This window comes from Eublepharis macularius, chromosome 5 (genome assembly GCF_028583425.1).
Source record: "Eublepharis macularius isolate TG4126 chromosome 5, MPM_Emac_v1.0, whole genome shotgun sequence".
Lineage (NCBI taxonomy): Eukaryota > Metazoa > Chordata > Lepidosauria > Squamata > Eublepharidae > Eublepharis > Eublepharis macularius.
Genome location: NC_072794.1, coordinates 21,087,276 through 21,104,837, shown reverse-complemented (window position 1 = coordinate 21,104,837; position 17,562 = coordinate 21,087,276). Strand labels below are relative to the sequence as shown.

At 46.0% G+C, this 17,562-nt stretch overlaps 1 protein-coding gene across 1 annotated transcript in view; it reads right to left on the bottom strand.

Annotated features, from left to right (window-relative positions):
- Positions 1–13,771, bottom strand: part of LOC129331396 (uridine-cytidine kinase 2) — a 29,968-nt gene extending 16,197 nt beyond the window's left edge. The window contains exon 1 of the mRNA XM_054981932.1: positions 13,579–13,771. Coding sequence (XP_054837907.1) covers positions 13,579–13,683 — 105 coding nt within the window. The 5' untranslated portion in view covers positions 13,684–13,771. The remainder of the gene's footprint in view (positions 1–13,578) is intronic.
- Between the last annotated feature and the right edge of the window lie 3,791 nt (positions 13,772–17,562).

Sequence of the window (17,562 nt, the reverse complement as noted above, 5' to 3'; positions counted from 1 at the left end):
CGCCCAGCAGATGATCTACCACTGAGTCACAGCCCCTGCCCGAGTTCACTAACAGGAACCAAAGAACAAACTAACGTGCACCGTGGAGATACAGAAGAGGAGACATTCACCCTTGTGGTTCACATCTAATGTAGTAAAATTACGGAGCTCTGGCATCCCCAGAAGAGAGGAGGGGGACTGAGAGAGAGAGAATTCCAAGATCATTCCTAGATATTCTATTTGATTTACGTCATTTATAGTCCGCCTTTCTCACTGAGACTCAAGGCGGATTACACAGTATGAGGTTAATACAATCAGGATTAAGTACATTTCAATACAATACCATAAGGTAAACAGATACAAGTTTAAAAGACGTAGCATTAGCAAGGATCCGAGACAGAGTAGAAAAAATACCGGAGCAAAACACAATAAATTCTAGGACTAACATTAGACAGCATGGAGCGATGGTTGTACACAGGAGTACATATTTAAAGCAGCAGATAATATATGAGGCAAAAATGGTGAAGAAGTCTATGATCCCCAACTTGTTAGTGAAGCACCTGAGACCCCATCCCTACAATGCAGCCCTCCCATTTGAGTAAAAAGCCTTTTTGAATAGTTCGGTTTTGCATCATTTACGGAAAGCCAGGAGAGTGGGGGCTCTTCTGACTTAGTTAGGAAAAAAGAAACTGGAGGGCCAGGCAGAATGAGGTCTCTCTTTAGGAAGAGGGCCTGGACCAGTTCATGGTGTTCAGAACGTCATACTCTTCCAGTTCCCATCTTTCACAAAGGAAAATAGAGATACACTTGTATAGATATACTTGTACAGAAAGGAACCTAGAACTCTTCTATCAAGCAATCCTAAGCAGTTACACACTTCTATTAAAGTCAATGAGCGTAAAACTTTGCTTAGGACTGCACTATTAATCCTGTAGGCTCAAAATGCATTTCATCACAGTGTGGAATTGCAGGCTGTGTGTCACACATTTCAACTTTTGTATGTACATTTGCACTAGATGCATTTTCCACGCTCAACAGGACAGCCCTCAAGCTTAGACTGGAGTAACTTTGCATAGGATTGCACTGTAAATTTCTATAGACCCTGAGGAGGAGAGTTGTTGGTCACCTCCAGATAACATCATTTCAATCAAAATCCCAAAATATGGACAAAACTGAGATGGTAATTCATTAAGGACAGGCAGCAGAAAACGGACTCCTCTGGATAAACAGGGATTCCTTTGGAGAATATAGTTTTAGGTGGGTAGCCATGTTGGTTTGCAGTAGAACAGCAGGGCCTGAGTGCAGTGGCACCTTAGAGACCAACAAGATTTTCAGAGTGTAAGCTTTCAAAAGTCAGAGCTCCCTTATTCAGATACCAAGATTATGGAAGAATGTGGAATGTTGTGTGTTCTGAGGCCACTAATACTGGTTCTGACTGGCCCCAGAAAATCTTGCAAGATCTGGACACCCCATTAATACAGGGGAGTAAGTCTGCATTAATGTCTATGAATGTCCCCTGTTAAGGGGTCTCAGAAGACACAACCCCAGGGCACTGTAAGCCCTGACAGAGTCCCTTCAGAGGCCAACCTCATAACTGGCTCTCCTTGAAGTCTCTATTTCGGTATAAGACCTCGGTTGCTGAGGGCAGGCTTGGCCTGTCTGGCTGGGGCAGGGGGATGTCTACCTTTCTCTATCCATGGCCCATCCCTTCAGGACTTCCTGTTGAGCGTCTTGATGATGCCTATCAGGGCTTCCCACTCCCTGCTCCACAGCCTCCAGATAATTCTCCTCATTACTTGACTGCCAGGCCACAGGGCAGCCATATTGCCACGGGGTCTTTCCTCAGGTGAATTCTGAAAGGCTGTTTCACAAGTTTAAGAGCTGTACTTCTGAGAATGAAGCCAGGAGGAACTCCAAGCCCCAAACGAAAGGCCTTTAGAGGGCTTATGATAGCAATGGGCAGGGGGGGGGGGGTTAACACATTTGAAAACATGAACACATTAAGCTGCGTTACACTGAATCAGACCAGTGGTCCATCAAGGACATCTGCTCAGACAGGCAGTGGCTCTCCAAGGTCTTATCATCTATTAACTGATTCTTAACTGGAGATGCCAAGGACTGAGCCTGAGATCCTCGACATGCCAAGGAGGTGTTTTTCCACTGAGCCACAGCCCTTTATTTGTTGAATAAGGACATTTATTTTCTCTTTACACTTTTTCTTCTCTCCAGTTGTGCAAAATTCCCATCAGAACTGCCTTAGAATCATGTGATAGGAAAAGCCCCCTCCCCTTGTCCTTTTGACAATAGGGGTTTGTTCCCCATTTTCACAGAACTCCCCCCGTGCAGCTGCTGTTACTGAAGCAACCGTTTCCCATCGCAGGGGTTGCCAGCTGCCTCCAATGACAAGGAAGCTGTGGTTTGTGGTATGTGGCTGCCTCCAAAACTCTGCTTCCCAGACACAACACTTTGGCAGTCAGATAGAACGTTGCCAAGAAAAGCTACACAAAACTTCGCTGGCCCACAAAAATGGCTTCACACGAGGTCCAAGCACTCACGTTATTAGAAATGTCTGGAAAATAATCCAGAACGAGATCCCAGGTAGGCGTTCAGACATCTATAGCCTTGACTGTTCATGAGACCAAATACTTTATTATCTGTGTGCCACAACAGCTAAGATTCTGAACTGAAGAAACATGTTCTATGCTATGTAGATACATTTGTGCTCATGTCTAATCTTGGCACAAATGTGCTGAATCTGCACACCAGTGGGGTTGTATAGAAGGTACAGATTTGTAGCTATAAAGCTGAAGTCCACAACTTTGTTGAACCTTTGCGCGTTTTTGGAATTTTGACAACATGTATTGGGTTCCTCAGCAAACGGCTATTGTGAGGGACCTAGTAAAACAAAATGGCTGCTGCAGGGCCCAATCACAAAATATTAGGAGGTTCCAAACCAAGAATTCTCTTGTGAGGAAGGCAATGATTTCCAAATGGTTTCTCCTTGTAGACTTAAAGCTAATCCCTCCTGGGTTTGGAGGAAATAGAGGAAGACCAGGACTGGCTCATCGCTTTGAGGAAGAACTGCTTTGAGGAAGAAAGTGGGCACCAAGAAACACATTAACTGGAATTGTGGCACCCGATGAGTAGCACACTGGCGATCACTGGAATAGAAGTAACAGAGGGTTAAAGGTTTGCAGCTCCTACCTGGAATCACATTCTGGATTATTTTACAGGTAAAGTGGCAGGAATTCAGGGCAAGGGACAGGTGTGCACATTGCTTGACCATAACAAAATGGTAAGGCAGGTGATAGTTTGCAGTGCTGCAAGGGATCATCTTTAAACTCCAGGGAAACAGCCTCAATGGACTGCCTGGTAGCTCAGCAAGCCAATCCTTGAGAACCAGGCTAGAACTGAACTGAACTGAGAAGCAGGCTAGAAATTCTACTTGCCAAATTCAACCGGATAAAGGTGTGGTGGGATGAAGGGAGACAGCATCAGAATGGAAGATGCCAGAGCCTCAGAAAGCCATACAAGGTTTTCATTATTAGTAGACATCAGCAAATTTCTAGGAATGCAGGCAAGCCAGCATCTGAAGGCTTTCTTAGACACTGCTTCAGCATTCAAAATTGCTGAAGTCAGCCCAGCGGTGGCATAAGAATAAGTTATAAGGACTGGAGCACAGGAGTGCAATCCTAACCAGAGATACAATCTTCTAAGCCCATTGACTTCAATAGGCTGAGAAGGGGGTGATTCGGTTTAGGACAGCAGCATGGTAGTGTTTAAAAAGTGAGATTTTGGAAGCCAAACAAATTCTCTGCAAGCACATGCACATATGGAACTATGCACAAATGAAGCAAAACATCAGCAGTAAACACAAAATGACTAGAAGCATGGATTGCGAAGTCCCTGGTTCAGACCTTGTCTCAGCCACATACTCAGGGAGCAACTCTGCTGCCTGCCATGGGAGGAAAAGACCATCATGAGTGCCGCCTGTTCGGCTGTGCCCTTCCACCACCCACTTCTGGGGCCTTCATAAAGAGTTGCTGCTTGGAAGGTGGGTATGAGGTGTTAAGGACCAATAAGACCAAGAGAATCAGATTCTCTTTGCTGGCGGAGAAGGAGCAAGAGCCATGTCAATTTAATGGATCCCTTGGCAGAAGACTGCCAGCAATCAAGACAGGCAAAGCAAATCCATCCAGCCCATCTCTTGCAAGTCAGTTCACCTCTTTGCCACCAGCTAATGTGCTCTGCGCCACTTTACACCTGGAGCCAGTGGTGAGTGCATTCCGAAAAGGTCTGCTCCCTGCTCAATTTAAATTTAAGGCTATTTCCTTGACTGGACTGCTGAGATTATTGCAGTGAAATTGATTTCTGGTAGCAAAATCAAAAAGAGTCCAGTAGCACCTTTAAGACTAACCAATTTTATGTTAGCATAAGCTTTCGAGAATCAAGTTCTCTTCGTCAGATGCCTGACGAAGAGAACTGTGATTCTCGAAAGCTTATGCTAACATAAAATTGGTTAGTCTTAAAGGTGCTACTGGACTCTTTTTGATTTTGCTACCACAGACTAACACGGCTAACTTCTCTGCATCTATTGATTTCTGGCTTTCCTTTCTTCAGGCTGCCTTGGAAAACAAAGGTATAGGAATAGGTGGGGCAGGTTTCTCAACATGGCATATCAACGAGAAGCAGCCAGTCCTCGATTCAGCTATAAATAACTGAGCACAAGCTGCTTCCATATCCTGAGTCAGACGCTTGGTCTAATAAAATCAGTCTCGTATACTCTGAAAGTGACTCTCCGGGGTCGCAGAGGCCTTTCATATCACCTAGTATCTGGTCCTTTAAATTGGAGATGGCCAGGATTAGACTTAGGGCCTTCTGCACACAAAGCAGAGGGTCTACAACTGAACCACAGCCTTCACATAAAATTATCCATTAACAACAACCGTATAACATAGGTCATTATTATTCCCCTATTAACTGGAGCTAATTGGCCTTAAGCATGGATTGCCTAAGGCCAATTAGGCTGCTTCCATGGAAGTTTTTCTCCACTTTGGTGTCCATACTGGAGCACTTGTTGGGGAGAGGGGGAATCTACACAATCTCGCACTCTAACTGCTCTAACCACTGAGAAGCAGCCCCTAAACCATATAAAAATGGCTAGGGCATGTCTTTTCAGCACTGTATTTGTAGAAAATTAGTACAATGCCAGCTAAAGACCTGAATAAATATTGCAGGATTTGAGTCCAGTGGCACCTTGGAGCTCTTTTCTTCATATATGGCTACCCACCTAAAACTATCGGCACAGATGTAACCATTGAAAGAAAAATGAATGACACCGCACTTGGGTTTTTTTCAGAAAATTAAGAGATGGTGACTTGCAGCCTATGCATTTAGCAATAGATCTGCATTGTATTAGCCCACATGTCCACAAACAAGCCTTTTTGCAGAGCACAAACAATATAATCCACAGCAAATACCTTCCTGCAAGATAGAGGAGACCGGCAAGCATTCCTAGCAACTTTTTGAGAACAAATATAAACTTGTAAGCGCAGTCACAGGCACACAGGATCCCAAGCAGATATAGGACATCTTGGAGGAACAACAAACCAAGCAAGTTATCTGCCCAGCAATTACCAGGACAGAAAAAGAGGGGCTGTGGCTCATTGGAAGAGCCCTTGCTTTGTATGCAAAAGGTCCCAGGTTCAATACTGACCTGATGGAGTGATGGTCTGATTCAGTATAAGGCAACTTTGTGTGTGTGTGTGTGCGTGCGTGTGAGCGCGCGCGCATGCACTGCCTTAGTCAGAACCCTGGTCCATCAAGGTTAATATTGTCTACTCTGATTGGCAGTGGCTCTCCAGGATCTCACATTACCTACTACTAGATCTTTTTAACTGGAGATGCTGGGGATGTTCCTGGGACCTTCTCTGAACAAGAGATGCTCTTCCACTGAGCCCCGGCCTAGGTGGGACAGCAAATCCTTTCTAAATGCAGTTTTTCAGTCCCGCACCCACGGTGGCAGTTTTCCAGCCAGCCCCACTGCAATGCAGCCGAGCCTTTCCTGTGCTCTGTTAATAGAAAGGTCATAATCAAGCTTCCTTCTGGCAGGAAGATGGAGTTGCTCAGCTCCCTAAGGAACCTGTCTACAGCACGCTGCGCCCATGCGCCTTTTTCCATCTACCAGACCAGCGCTGAAAACAGCACCACAGGGCGCCCGACCTGCGTGAACGCCACACCCACTAACCTAGCAACTTGCCACTCCCAAAGCCAAAAATGCAGGAGCGGGTTGCAGAACAGATTTGTATGTTTGGAGACACTCCCCATTATGACTGTACATGTTCCAAAACCAAGACCTGCTGATTCTGTGAATCTCGGCAGATCATGAGAGGGAGGGCAGGAAGGGTTACATCAGTGCTTAGTTCTCGTGGGCCCTTCTTACACGCCCAGGGTAATGCTGATTGCCACTTTGGGATCAGGAAGCAATTTTCTCCAGGCCAGTTTGGCCAAGGATCCTGGATGTTTTTTGCCATCTTCTGGGCACGAAGAACAAGGCACTGGGGGTGTAGACGGGAGGTAGTTGTGAATTTCCTGCACTGTGCAGGGGGTTGGACTAGATGACCCTGGAGATCCCTTTCAGCTCCATGATTCTATGATTTAATTGCTCCGGTGACAGATAATAGGGCTGGAGCCTCCTGCCATAAATTCCAGGTTTTTGAGAGGTGAGCTGCAGTGTTCCAGGTGCAAGAGAAAGAATCTCTGCATATCCATCAGCATCATTTTCCCACATCCTAGCACTAAGCCTTACAAACAAAACTGAAAATCCCATGCAGACAGAAAAAGCGAAGACCCTACGCTTAAGAACAGTTTTTTAAAAACCCAACACCTGAACCTGATCATTCCATCCAGATACACATCACTTTTGACACTCTTTTCCCAAAAGAGGCAGCCACCTTTAGGTTACAATGGGAAAATTCGGGATTTTGTAATAACTGTGAATGGGTAAATTTTCTTCTCTCCCTCCGCCCGCCCCCTGAAAAAAGACAGGAGTGAAGAATGCAAGAATTCATGCTCTAATTCAAGTCTTATTTCAAAATACTTATTTTTAATGGAAAAGGAAATACAACCCATAGATGTTATCCCTGTTATGGAACCTAGGGAGCACTGTAGTGGGCAGAGGATAGTTTACAACAGTATTCTAGGAATACTTCTTATTTAAACTCTATATTTAAGAGTATTGTTCAGTCTTGCCTGTCTACAACATTTAATTTTAAGAGGGGTGGGTTGTATCTAATTAACAGCACTAGTCTTGGAATATTCTCTCCAGACCACACAACTCCAAGTACTTGTCCCTTCATCGGACAGCCAAAAATTCTTGTTTGCTTGCTCGGTTGCCTCTTTCTACAGTCACTTCTTCTCCTAAGCATGGAGATAATTTCTCTCTAGCTGCTGAAGTAGGCTATTATCTACAAAAGCATATGGCAAAAGAAGTCTTTTCCCCCCTTTATAAATGGTAGCCCTTGTTTAGGAACAGTCAGTTCGCTCAAAATAAGGACACTCCTGAGGAATAATCACATATGATCTGAAACAACAACAATAATAAATTAAAATGGCAAGAACATTTTATGCGTTTTGTTCATTTGTTTCTTGCACAGAATTGTGCCGAAAGGTTCTGAGCCCCAACAGCATCACCCCATGAGGTTTAAATAAGAAGAATGTTTTAAATAAGAATTATTTCTAGAATTATGCTTGCACAGTGGATAATTTGTAGAATTGGCTTGCTCTGTCCTGAACAAAAAGAGGGCTTGAAAATGTTTTTTAAAAAAACCCTCTCCCCCTTCTGGAAATGTTATCTGTCATAACAGAGGTGCTAAGAGCATGGTCTCAAAAAGCTGGGTGTGTTGTTTGTGTGTGTGTGTGTGTGTGTGTTTGAGAGAGAGAGAAAGAGACAGCGAGAATTTTTTCTCCATTTTCTCCACTTCAAGACAAGTGCAGCCTTAACAAAAAAAAATGATGTGAAATGAGAAGGAAGTTAGCCAAAAGTTAAACTTGATGTGCACTTTATAGAAAAATGTATAGAAAGGGGAGTGGCAAGTTCATGGGAGCTTGCTAGGTGACCTTGCAGCTTAGCCTAACCTACCTCATAGGGTTGTTGTTGTGAGGATAAATGCAGGATGAGGGAATGATGTTGTAAGCTGTCTGGGGTCCATATTGAGGAGAAAAGCAAGGTTTAAATATCTAAATAAAAAGATGAATAAAGGGATATAGTTCTACATTCTTCCCTTTAAGGAAAGACAAGGCAACTTTTTGACACTGTTCTGTTTTATTCAAGTGGGTTTCCATATCTGAATTTAAGTTGTGCAATCGAGGAATGTTGAACTGTGCCATGGAGAAATGTGCACTCGTGTGTGTTGCGACTGCACACAGTGGTTGTAAGTTGAGGAGTGGGTGGTGTGTGTATGTGCTGAAGGGCTGAAACTTTGTTTGGCCTGTTTGCATCTGCATGGGTGGAGGGGAATCTCTTTGCCAGTACACTGTGAGTGTGTCTGTGTGATTTAGTGTGCTTGTGAATGGGATATACGGCCAATTGGATTTATAGTGAAAACATTCAAAATTCAGGAAACATCCTGTCAGAGCTCAGGGCATCCTACCCATAAAGAAAAAGGGGTGGAGCAGGAGCATGGCCCAAGGGAAGGCAGCAGCGCAGTTGCAGAGCTGAGGAGAGAGCAAGGTGAGATGACAACAGCAAGGCGGAGGAATACAGGAGAAAGGCCAACGGGTACCAGCTTTCTATAGGATTCCTTTGGGGTAAAGGCCTCTATGAGAGGAAGGGCTTATTCAGGACGGAGTAAGAGCAGGGAAGTAGGAAATAGGAGTGATCATTGGAAGAGGGATAAAAGATCCCATCTGAAAGTGCGGGAAGCTGGGAAGAAGCTATGAGAGCTACAACTGATCTCCAAGCCACAGAGATCAGTTCCCCTGGAGAAAATGGCTGCCTTGGAGAGGGGACTCTATGGCATTGTACCCTACTAAGGTCCCTCCCTTTCCAGGAATTTCCCAACTCCCAAAATCTCCAGGGATTCCCCAACCTGGAGCTAGCAACCCTACGTGAAGCCTTTGCAGGCTAGGGGAATTTCCGGCTTCTTGGTGGCTCAACCAGCACCATTCCAGGCCAAGAAGTAAGCCAGAAGGAATGTTTCCTACCTCACCCACGCAGATTGGCTCCTGCCCTGCAGAAAGGGTGCAGCAGCAAAGACAGGAGCTGAGAGGAGGACTCAATCTGGGACCGTTGCCCAGCTCTGAGATGTGAGCAGGTGAAGATGATGAGAGGAGAACCAGCCAGGCTCCAAGATGGTGGTTAACCTCTGGAACTAGCCCTGTAAAAGAGCTACGCAATGAAAGGACAACCTGTACATTTCTGGTATGTTGGCTGGTCTTTGGGACAGTGAAAGAAGATGGGACACAAACCCAATGAAGATGGGGCCCCTGACTCCGGGGCTACACACACCCTCTTTCCTAGGCATCTCATTCAGCATATTGCCAAAAAGACACACATTGGTCTGATAAATCGTTTCGGGGGCGTGGGGGAATGGCCTCCTGGTGGCAGTGATAAGAGCAAGAGTAAAACAGACGATGTGCTCCTTGTAGGGGCTGCCTTTCGGTGTGTGACCTGGAGAAACTAACTGCCAGGGGGGCAAAGGGGTGTGCGGAATCGTGCCGGGGAGTACAGTAGGAACAGAGCAAGCGTCTTACCATAAAATCTCACACTATTCTAAAATAAAGCCTTCATTTGTACAAAAAAAAATCTATTATGTGACCCACACATCCAAAGGGAATGAAAGGGTGTCTGTGCGGGGTATGAGGTACCCAAATAAAAGTACACTAGCAAAACTAAGACATTCTCTCGCCCCCCACTCAAGAAAGCAACACACAAAATACTCTGAGAAATGCTAATTGCATGCATCCATGTTCAAATGACCTTAACAGTGAAATCCTAAACAGAGTTACTCCAGTCTAAGCCCATTTATTTCAATTTGTACAAGAGAAAGGTGGAAGGCAATGACACCTCTGGGGATTTTAGGGCTGAGAACATTCTAGCGCCTTTTCCCCACTGGTCAGTGGGGGAAGTGAATCTCTGGCTAAACTCCACCCTGTGGTTTAAACCTTCTCATAATTATTATCAACAGGCATCTCTCCATGGGAACTTCATGTTTATCTTGGAGTCTATGCCTTGAAGTATGGGAGAGACTTTGTAAATTTTGTACAAAAGATAGATTTGGTATGTACCTCATAACAAATTGTGTAGAAAAGGAAGCCCACCCGGTGAATTTGAGCCTCACATACCTTACAGGGTGGCTGTTTTGAGGGTAAAATGGAGGAGAGGTGACCTATGTTAGAAGCTGCTATGGGTCCCCGTTAGGGAGAAAAGCAGGTTACACATATCTAAATAAATGGCTGCAGTTTTTAAGTTGAATCTGGGCACCTTTTTATTTGCTTTCTGGAACTCAGTATTCCAATCTGGATTTAAGTTATGTGTGCTTGTGTATTTTCTGCATTTCTCTGCATGTGCCTCTATGTAGTTTGTTGTCACTTATGTGTTTCGGAAGGCATGCCTTGAGCCAAAAGGAAAGGCTGAATATTAATTATTAATAAATAAAATGGGAAAATCCTTGAGTGCTTGGGGGAAATGGATCATAAAAATTCAAACAAATTCAGGGCAAAATTGTTTCATCCTTTGAAGCCTTGAGGAGTTAGCTACATGCTGTCAGACCAGAGACACTGAAGAGGAGGAGATGCTGATTAAAGATTTTAGGAAAAGTGTAAAGGGAAAACATTAACTACTACACTGCAGGGATGGCTGGCCAATGAAAACCTAGTAGTCACCTGATTGCTCCTTCGTGAGTTTTTCCCCCTCTCCTCTAATCTGAACACATCTGTAAAAAGTCTGCTATAGGAATGATGTATGTTGCATATGTCATGCTATGCCTATGTATTGTTTTTTTCTTATTTTCTTTCATTTTTTATGCCATCATAATTTTTTTTATCACATGGCTAGCACTTTTAGGCCCCTTAAACTTAAGTCCCTAAAGAGGGCAGGGCATTTATCAAAGCTGCTTACATCACTTTGGATGTAGAAGGTATGCCCCTATTTCTTCTGTCGTCATACAAATAAGTATATTCTCTCTTTTTATATATATAAAATTTTAAAAGTAAACCATTCAAATTAACATGTACTATCCACTCTTGACCTGCTGCCTAGGATAAGACTTACCCAAATTTGTGCTCCATTTTACATGACATGAGCCATACACTCCCAATTGGCATTTCACTTCTTTTTAGAAGGTACAGCTCTCCCAAGGATATTTGGGGGTTGATGCTCAGGGTCAAAATGCACGTTATGTTGAAGCTGTGGACCGGATCTTCCTATGGATTTTTGGGTCCCGAAGCACAACCACAGTAGGGCACGTGGGGTGCTGTGGGGGGGGGGTCCCCCACAGTAGGACTGCTGTGGGGGGGATTTCTAACCCTTCCCCCGTACGTACACACACACACACTGTTTTCCTGGTTGAACATGGCCTCCCCAGGGGTGCATTTAAGCACTATAGAGGGGAGAGACAGGAACGTATACCATGCCTGATTGCTCCCCTCCCAAGCAACCCAGGTACACAATTTCCCCCTTTCCCAGCCCTGATCACAGTGAGCAGCAAAGTGGCAAATGAAGTTTAATGTAGGTAGCTGCTAGATGATGCTCATTAGAACCCCCCCGCCCCCGCAATATATGCTGATGGGGTCTGAGCTAGTGGAGATGCAGATTGAAAGAGATCTTGGCGTTGTAAGGGTTAGCTCAATTAAAATGTTGACTCAACATGCAGCAGCAGAGAAAAAGACAGACCATGTTGGGGATTATTAGAAGGGGAACTGAGAATAAACTAGCCAATATTGTAATGTCCATGTCTGACCTCATTTGGAATACTGTGTGCAGTTCTGGTCGCTAAACCTTAAAATTAGATATTGCACACCTAGAAAAAGTACACAAGAGGGCAAGTAAAATTATTAAGCAGTTAGATCACTTTTCAGTTTAGAAAAAAAGATGACTACGGGGTAGGGGGGGCACGATACACTGGGTAGAGAAAATGGAGCTTTCCCCCCTTCTCCCATAACACTAAAACTCAGGAGCACACAATAAAGCTGATGGGCAATAGATTCAAGACAGACAAAAGGAAATACTTCTTTACTTAGTAAGTAAATTGCGGGATTCCCTGCCAGTGGATGTAGTCATGTAGTGATGGCCACGAGCAATGATGACTTTAAAAGGGAGTTCTCATCATGGAGGAGAAATCCATTGACCGCTCCTAGCCATGGTGACTAAACCTTTACGTCCAGAGCCGTTAAGCCTCTGACTTCCAGTGCTAGAGGGCAAGATCTTTACACCCAGTTTGTTGGCTTTCCAGGGGCAATTGGTTGCAGACCTAGATGGACTACTGGTTTGACCCAGCAGCGCTCTTGTTATGCCATTCCTCTTCTAAGGTGCTCCATATGTCCCTGCCTCCATTTTCTTCCAACAACCCATGAGGGGGTTTAGGCTGAGCAAGAATGACTGGCACAAGGTCAATCAGTGAACTACCATGGCAGAGCAGACATCTGAGCTTGGGTCTCATGCCATAATAACCTTCCCCCTTGAGACTTGTGGATAAGGAGCGCCTAGGGCTTAGGGTTACCAACTCTGGAAGCAGAAATTCCTGGAGATTTGGGGGGGGGGGTGCCTGGAGAGAGTGGGGTTGGGGAGGGAAAGGACCTCAGCGGAGTATAATGCTATAGAGTCCACCATTCAAAGTAGCCATTCTTTCAAGGGGAACTGATCTCCGTGACCTGTAATTTCAGGAGATCTCTAGCCACCGCCTGGAGGTTGGCAACACCACCCCAAGCGAGCAAGATCTAATAATGAAACTCCCATTTCAGTGTGATTTTATGCATGGAGCTGTTAAATGAGATTTTGAAACGCTGCGGTGGAAATTGCAGAGGATAGGGCACTTTCTTGGAGGGGGGCTGTCTTGGGGGGCGCTTGGTACGCGCACCCCTCCCTGGGAAAAAAGCCAACTAAAGCTCCTTATTTTAAAAAGTCACTGCTGAGTTGCGCTGCGAGCACGCGGGGCACGGGCGGCTCTCGTAACCGGAAGCCGGCCATGCCAGCCGTGGGCATTCTTGCTGCCGGGCGAGCACGCGGGCCTGGCGAAGGAGGAGGCGGGCGGCCGTCTGTGCCCACGAGCAGCCAGGGCAGCCGGCCAAAGCTGCTCTGCCCGAAAGGAGCCTCGCCCTCCGGACCGCCTCCGGCCAGCCGGCTAGCCGGGGTGCGCCCAGGGCGATCGGCGGCGGCGGCGGCTGCCATGTGGCCTCGCTCGCCGGGCAGTCCCGCCTTCCCCCGCCCTCCCCGGGAGGCACTGAAGAAAGGGCTGCGCGCGGTGGGCGGTTTCCAAGCACGGCTCGCCGCTCCGGCTTTTGCCAGCGCCGACAGCCGCTGGGGCTGGGCACAAAGGGAGCCTCGCCGGCGAGGCTGCCCAAGGCAGGCACGCCGCCCGGCGGGTCCCGCGCCCCGCTCACCTTGCCGCTGGCGGTCCCCCCGCTGACCCCGATGAGGAAGGGCGGCCCGCCGCCGCCGCCGGAGTGCCCTTGGCCCGGCAGGCTCTGCTCGCTGTCCCCGGCCATGGCCAGCAGCTGCTGCGGGGACCGTCTGCTGCGCCTCTGCCAGCCCTGGCGTGGCTGGCGCCCAGCGGCGGCGCTTCCTCGCCGGAGGCCCGCCCCTCCGCCCGCCTCCTGCTTGCCGAGCCGCGTGGTCCCCGGCGCTGCAGGGACTGCGGCCGCCCTTGCGCCAAAGACCCGGGCGCGGGCACCGGCGCTGGGATGGAGCCGCCCCTGGCTGCGCGCCCGGGCCTGCCCCGGACGCTCTTCGCACTTACTTGCCGGAGAACCAAACGCCCCAGAAGCTCCTCGGCTCCAGCTGGCCACTGGAGCAGGACATGGTTGCCAATTCTGGGGTGGGAATTCCTGGGGATTTGCGGGTGGATCCTGGGGGGGACAGGATTTGGGGAGGGGAGGGACCTCAGTGGGGTATAATGCCATAGAGCCCCCCTCCAGAGCAGCCATTTCATCCAGCGGAATGGTATTATCCATAAGGGTGACTAGGCTGAAGCCCAGGGGCCTGGCAGGGACTAGGCGCCAGTCAATTTCTTTTGCTGAGGCACATCCCCACATAAATTACAATTCAATTCAAATACCTTTACTGGCATACAACACAATTACAATTAATTGATTCTCTTATATTATAACCTCTATTAATAAGATAATTAACTGCTTCCTTATTAAAGTGAAACAAATTGTCTCTTATATTAAAACAATTATCCATACATTGTGTATTTTAATAAATAATAAATTATTCACTTCAAAATATTACAGTATTGAACAATTATACCCCCAAAATGTGCTTTCCTAAAGAGTTCTATTTGCGCAATAAATTTTTTTTATTATTGTGAATAGAATTCTTCAGGAGACCCTCAAAATGGATATAGGGCTGTGTACTGCGGTCTAGTACCTGCCTTACCAGGGTCAGGCTGTCAGCTGTAGTGGGGTGAAAGACTGAAGTGCCGGAGGGGCCCCAAAATACCTGAAAGCCTAGGGGCCCAGCCATGGGTTAATACGGCTCTGGGGAATGGATCTCAGTAGTCTGGAGATCAGTTGTGATTCCAGGAGATCTCCAGATCCCACATGGAGGTTGGCAGTCCTAAGCTGGATAGGTGCCGGAGGAGCTCAATATGCAGTATAGGAAAAGGGTAGCTTTGCTGCTTGCTCCAGATAAAATAGGAGTTTTGCAAGTGGCTTCCATAAAGATTGCGCTTGATATTTGTGACTGGCCGTGCTCTCCAGGAGTCATATTGGGGTGCTTTCCATTGTAGGGGAGGGGATTATTGCACTGCCATCCTATGAAGTGTTACTCCAGTCTAAATCCATTGAAGTCAGTAGATTTGTATCAGAGTCATTCCACACAGAACTGCATGGTTAAGGCTTCTTCCTACAGTCCAATTCTTTTCAACATGTCTATAAAGTGTAGTGGTTATAAGCGTATAAAGTGGTTGGAGTAGCCAGCCTGGTCCAGCTAGAGCCAGGTTCAAATCCCCACATTTCATGAACTTTGCTGGGTGATCCTGAACCAGTCACTTTCTTCACCTAATTTTAGGTGGGTAGCCATGTTGGTCTTCGGCAGAAGAGCAAGATTTGAGTCCTGTAGCACCTTAAAGACCAACTAGATTTCCAGGGTATGAACTTTCAAGAATCAAAAGTTCATATCCTGGAAATCTAGTTGGTCTTTAAGGTGCTATGGGACCCAAATTCTGCTCTCCACCTAGCCTATCTCACTAGTTTGTTGTAGGGATGAAAGAGGGGAGAGTTATGTATGATGCCCAGAGCTCTTTGGAGGATAGGCAGGATAAAAATATATTCCAAATAAATACACACAAGACATGTACACTCTCATATTTCCAGTCTTCAGATTGTCAGACCTTGTCAAACTTGTCATTGATCATCTCTTAAGAACTTGGAATGAGAGACACCAACATCAAGCACCCCCCTCAAAGAACGTCCCACGTTCACCCCAAGTTTTTGTGAGGATAAAGCTGGCAGAGAGGCTGTGCTCACATTTATGGGGATGTTTCCAATGCCATACCAATATCTAACATAATTTCTGTGATGAGAACTTATGCGGCAAAGATTATTTGGAAATATATTTTTGATGATTATTCCAAATCTGATGAGGCTTTCACCATAAAAATGCAACTATACTTGTAAGTAGTTCTGATAACTTTAGCGAGACTCTGCCTAGGTTGTCTAAATCTCTCATGTGACTTGCAAACTGCCTTATACCTGTTGGCAGCCAAAAGTAAAATGATTTGGCCATACTTGCCATTAAGCTGTTGTATTGTCTGCCTCTACTGAGGAAGTCCTTGGTTATAGGCACGGTCTTACAGCTTCCTGCTTCCTACTGTTAGCCTGTGTGCTAGCCAGGTGAAACAGCTTCCCAAAGGGGATCTTTTTATGGTCAAGGCAGGAAAATAATACTTCCTGGACATGAAACAGTAAAGTGCATTTTATGATACTTTATTGATGTTAAGCTTAACAAAAGTTTCTTCTCACCAGTCACACGGAGAAGCTTCCATAAACCACCACTTTCCCTATCCTAGAAAAAAATAAATTTCTGGCCTATACTCTGTGGTCTAACACTACTTTTCTCTCCTTTCATCTTGATGATTCCAACATCAAGTCATAATGTATGTCTGAGTCACCACAGATTGAACCTCATAGTCATCACTTTTAAAACATTATCAGCTATCTGATGAACAATGACATCCTAAGCAGAAAATCCTGTTTGGTGGGGCTTACTCCCAGGACAATGTTCTTAGGAAGGTATTTCCTCGCATTGTTGTTCCATTTTGTACTCCGTCTTATTGTATTGTTCATTCAGTGTCCTGTACTGCAATATTACACCTCTTTTCTCTTACTCTGTAATCTGCCTGGGCAGGTTTGACTGGAGTATTGTAAATAGCTCCTCATTCATTCATGAGTTTTAATTCTTAAGCAACACAAACCATTATTGCTGATATCCTTGGCCACTAGATTATAAAAATCATGGATCTGTTGTCTTATGATGCCACCATGGTGCAAAAACACGGATCTGAAGCACGGATCCTCATGGTTTTTACATGGACTCTCCCAAATCCAGCATCAAATCACACATCACGTCTCTAGGTACTGTGGTGCATGGACAGGAATATGTTTTGATGGTAGATTTTAGAAGGCTGTACAAATAAAAGTTTTGGGATCACAGCAGCACCATAGAGTGACGGAGCTGTAATTTTCACACTGTGATCCGTGGTGTTGGTTTGTAATTTGATGCTTTGGAGGGTTCTAAGCAAAAAAGCGTGTGAATCCATGAGGTATTGCTGTTGTTGTTTTTTCCATGTTGGGTGTTTGAGGCCAGAAGCTCATGCTGGGTCGTTGTTGTTTCCTGTTATGAAGATATCTTTTGGCTGATGCTCCTCACTGTGTGGAAATTGTGTAAGGAAGTAAAAGTCCTCAAGAGTCAGGCCTCCAGCTGCTCTTGGTGGGAGCAGAATACAGCCACAGGTGCAGGGCTAACTGTCAGTTTGCCCGCAAAGGAGGTACTTAATTTAGCTAACGCCCAGAAAGTGACTTCCTATGCCCAATGCACTGGAACATCCAGCATGATGAATTCTGGAGAACCCCAAAGCTTGCATAATTGAGTCAGTTGGTTTGCGTGTTTGTGGATGCTCCTAATCAGTTTTGCCAACCTCCCGGTAGGGCCTGGAAATCTCCCTGAATTACAACTGATCTCCAGACTACAGAGATCAGTTTGTGGCAGCTTTAGAGGGTGGACTCTGAGGCACTGTGCCTCCCGAAGTTCCATCCTTGCCCCCAAACTCACTCTCTCCAGACTCCACCCCCAAATCTCCAGGAATTTTGCCGCCCGGAGTTGGCACTCCTACTTCCATCACAAGGGAAGCGCGGCGAAAGCCA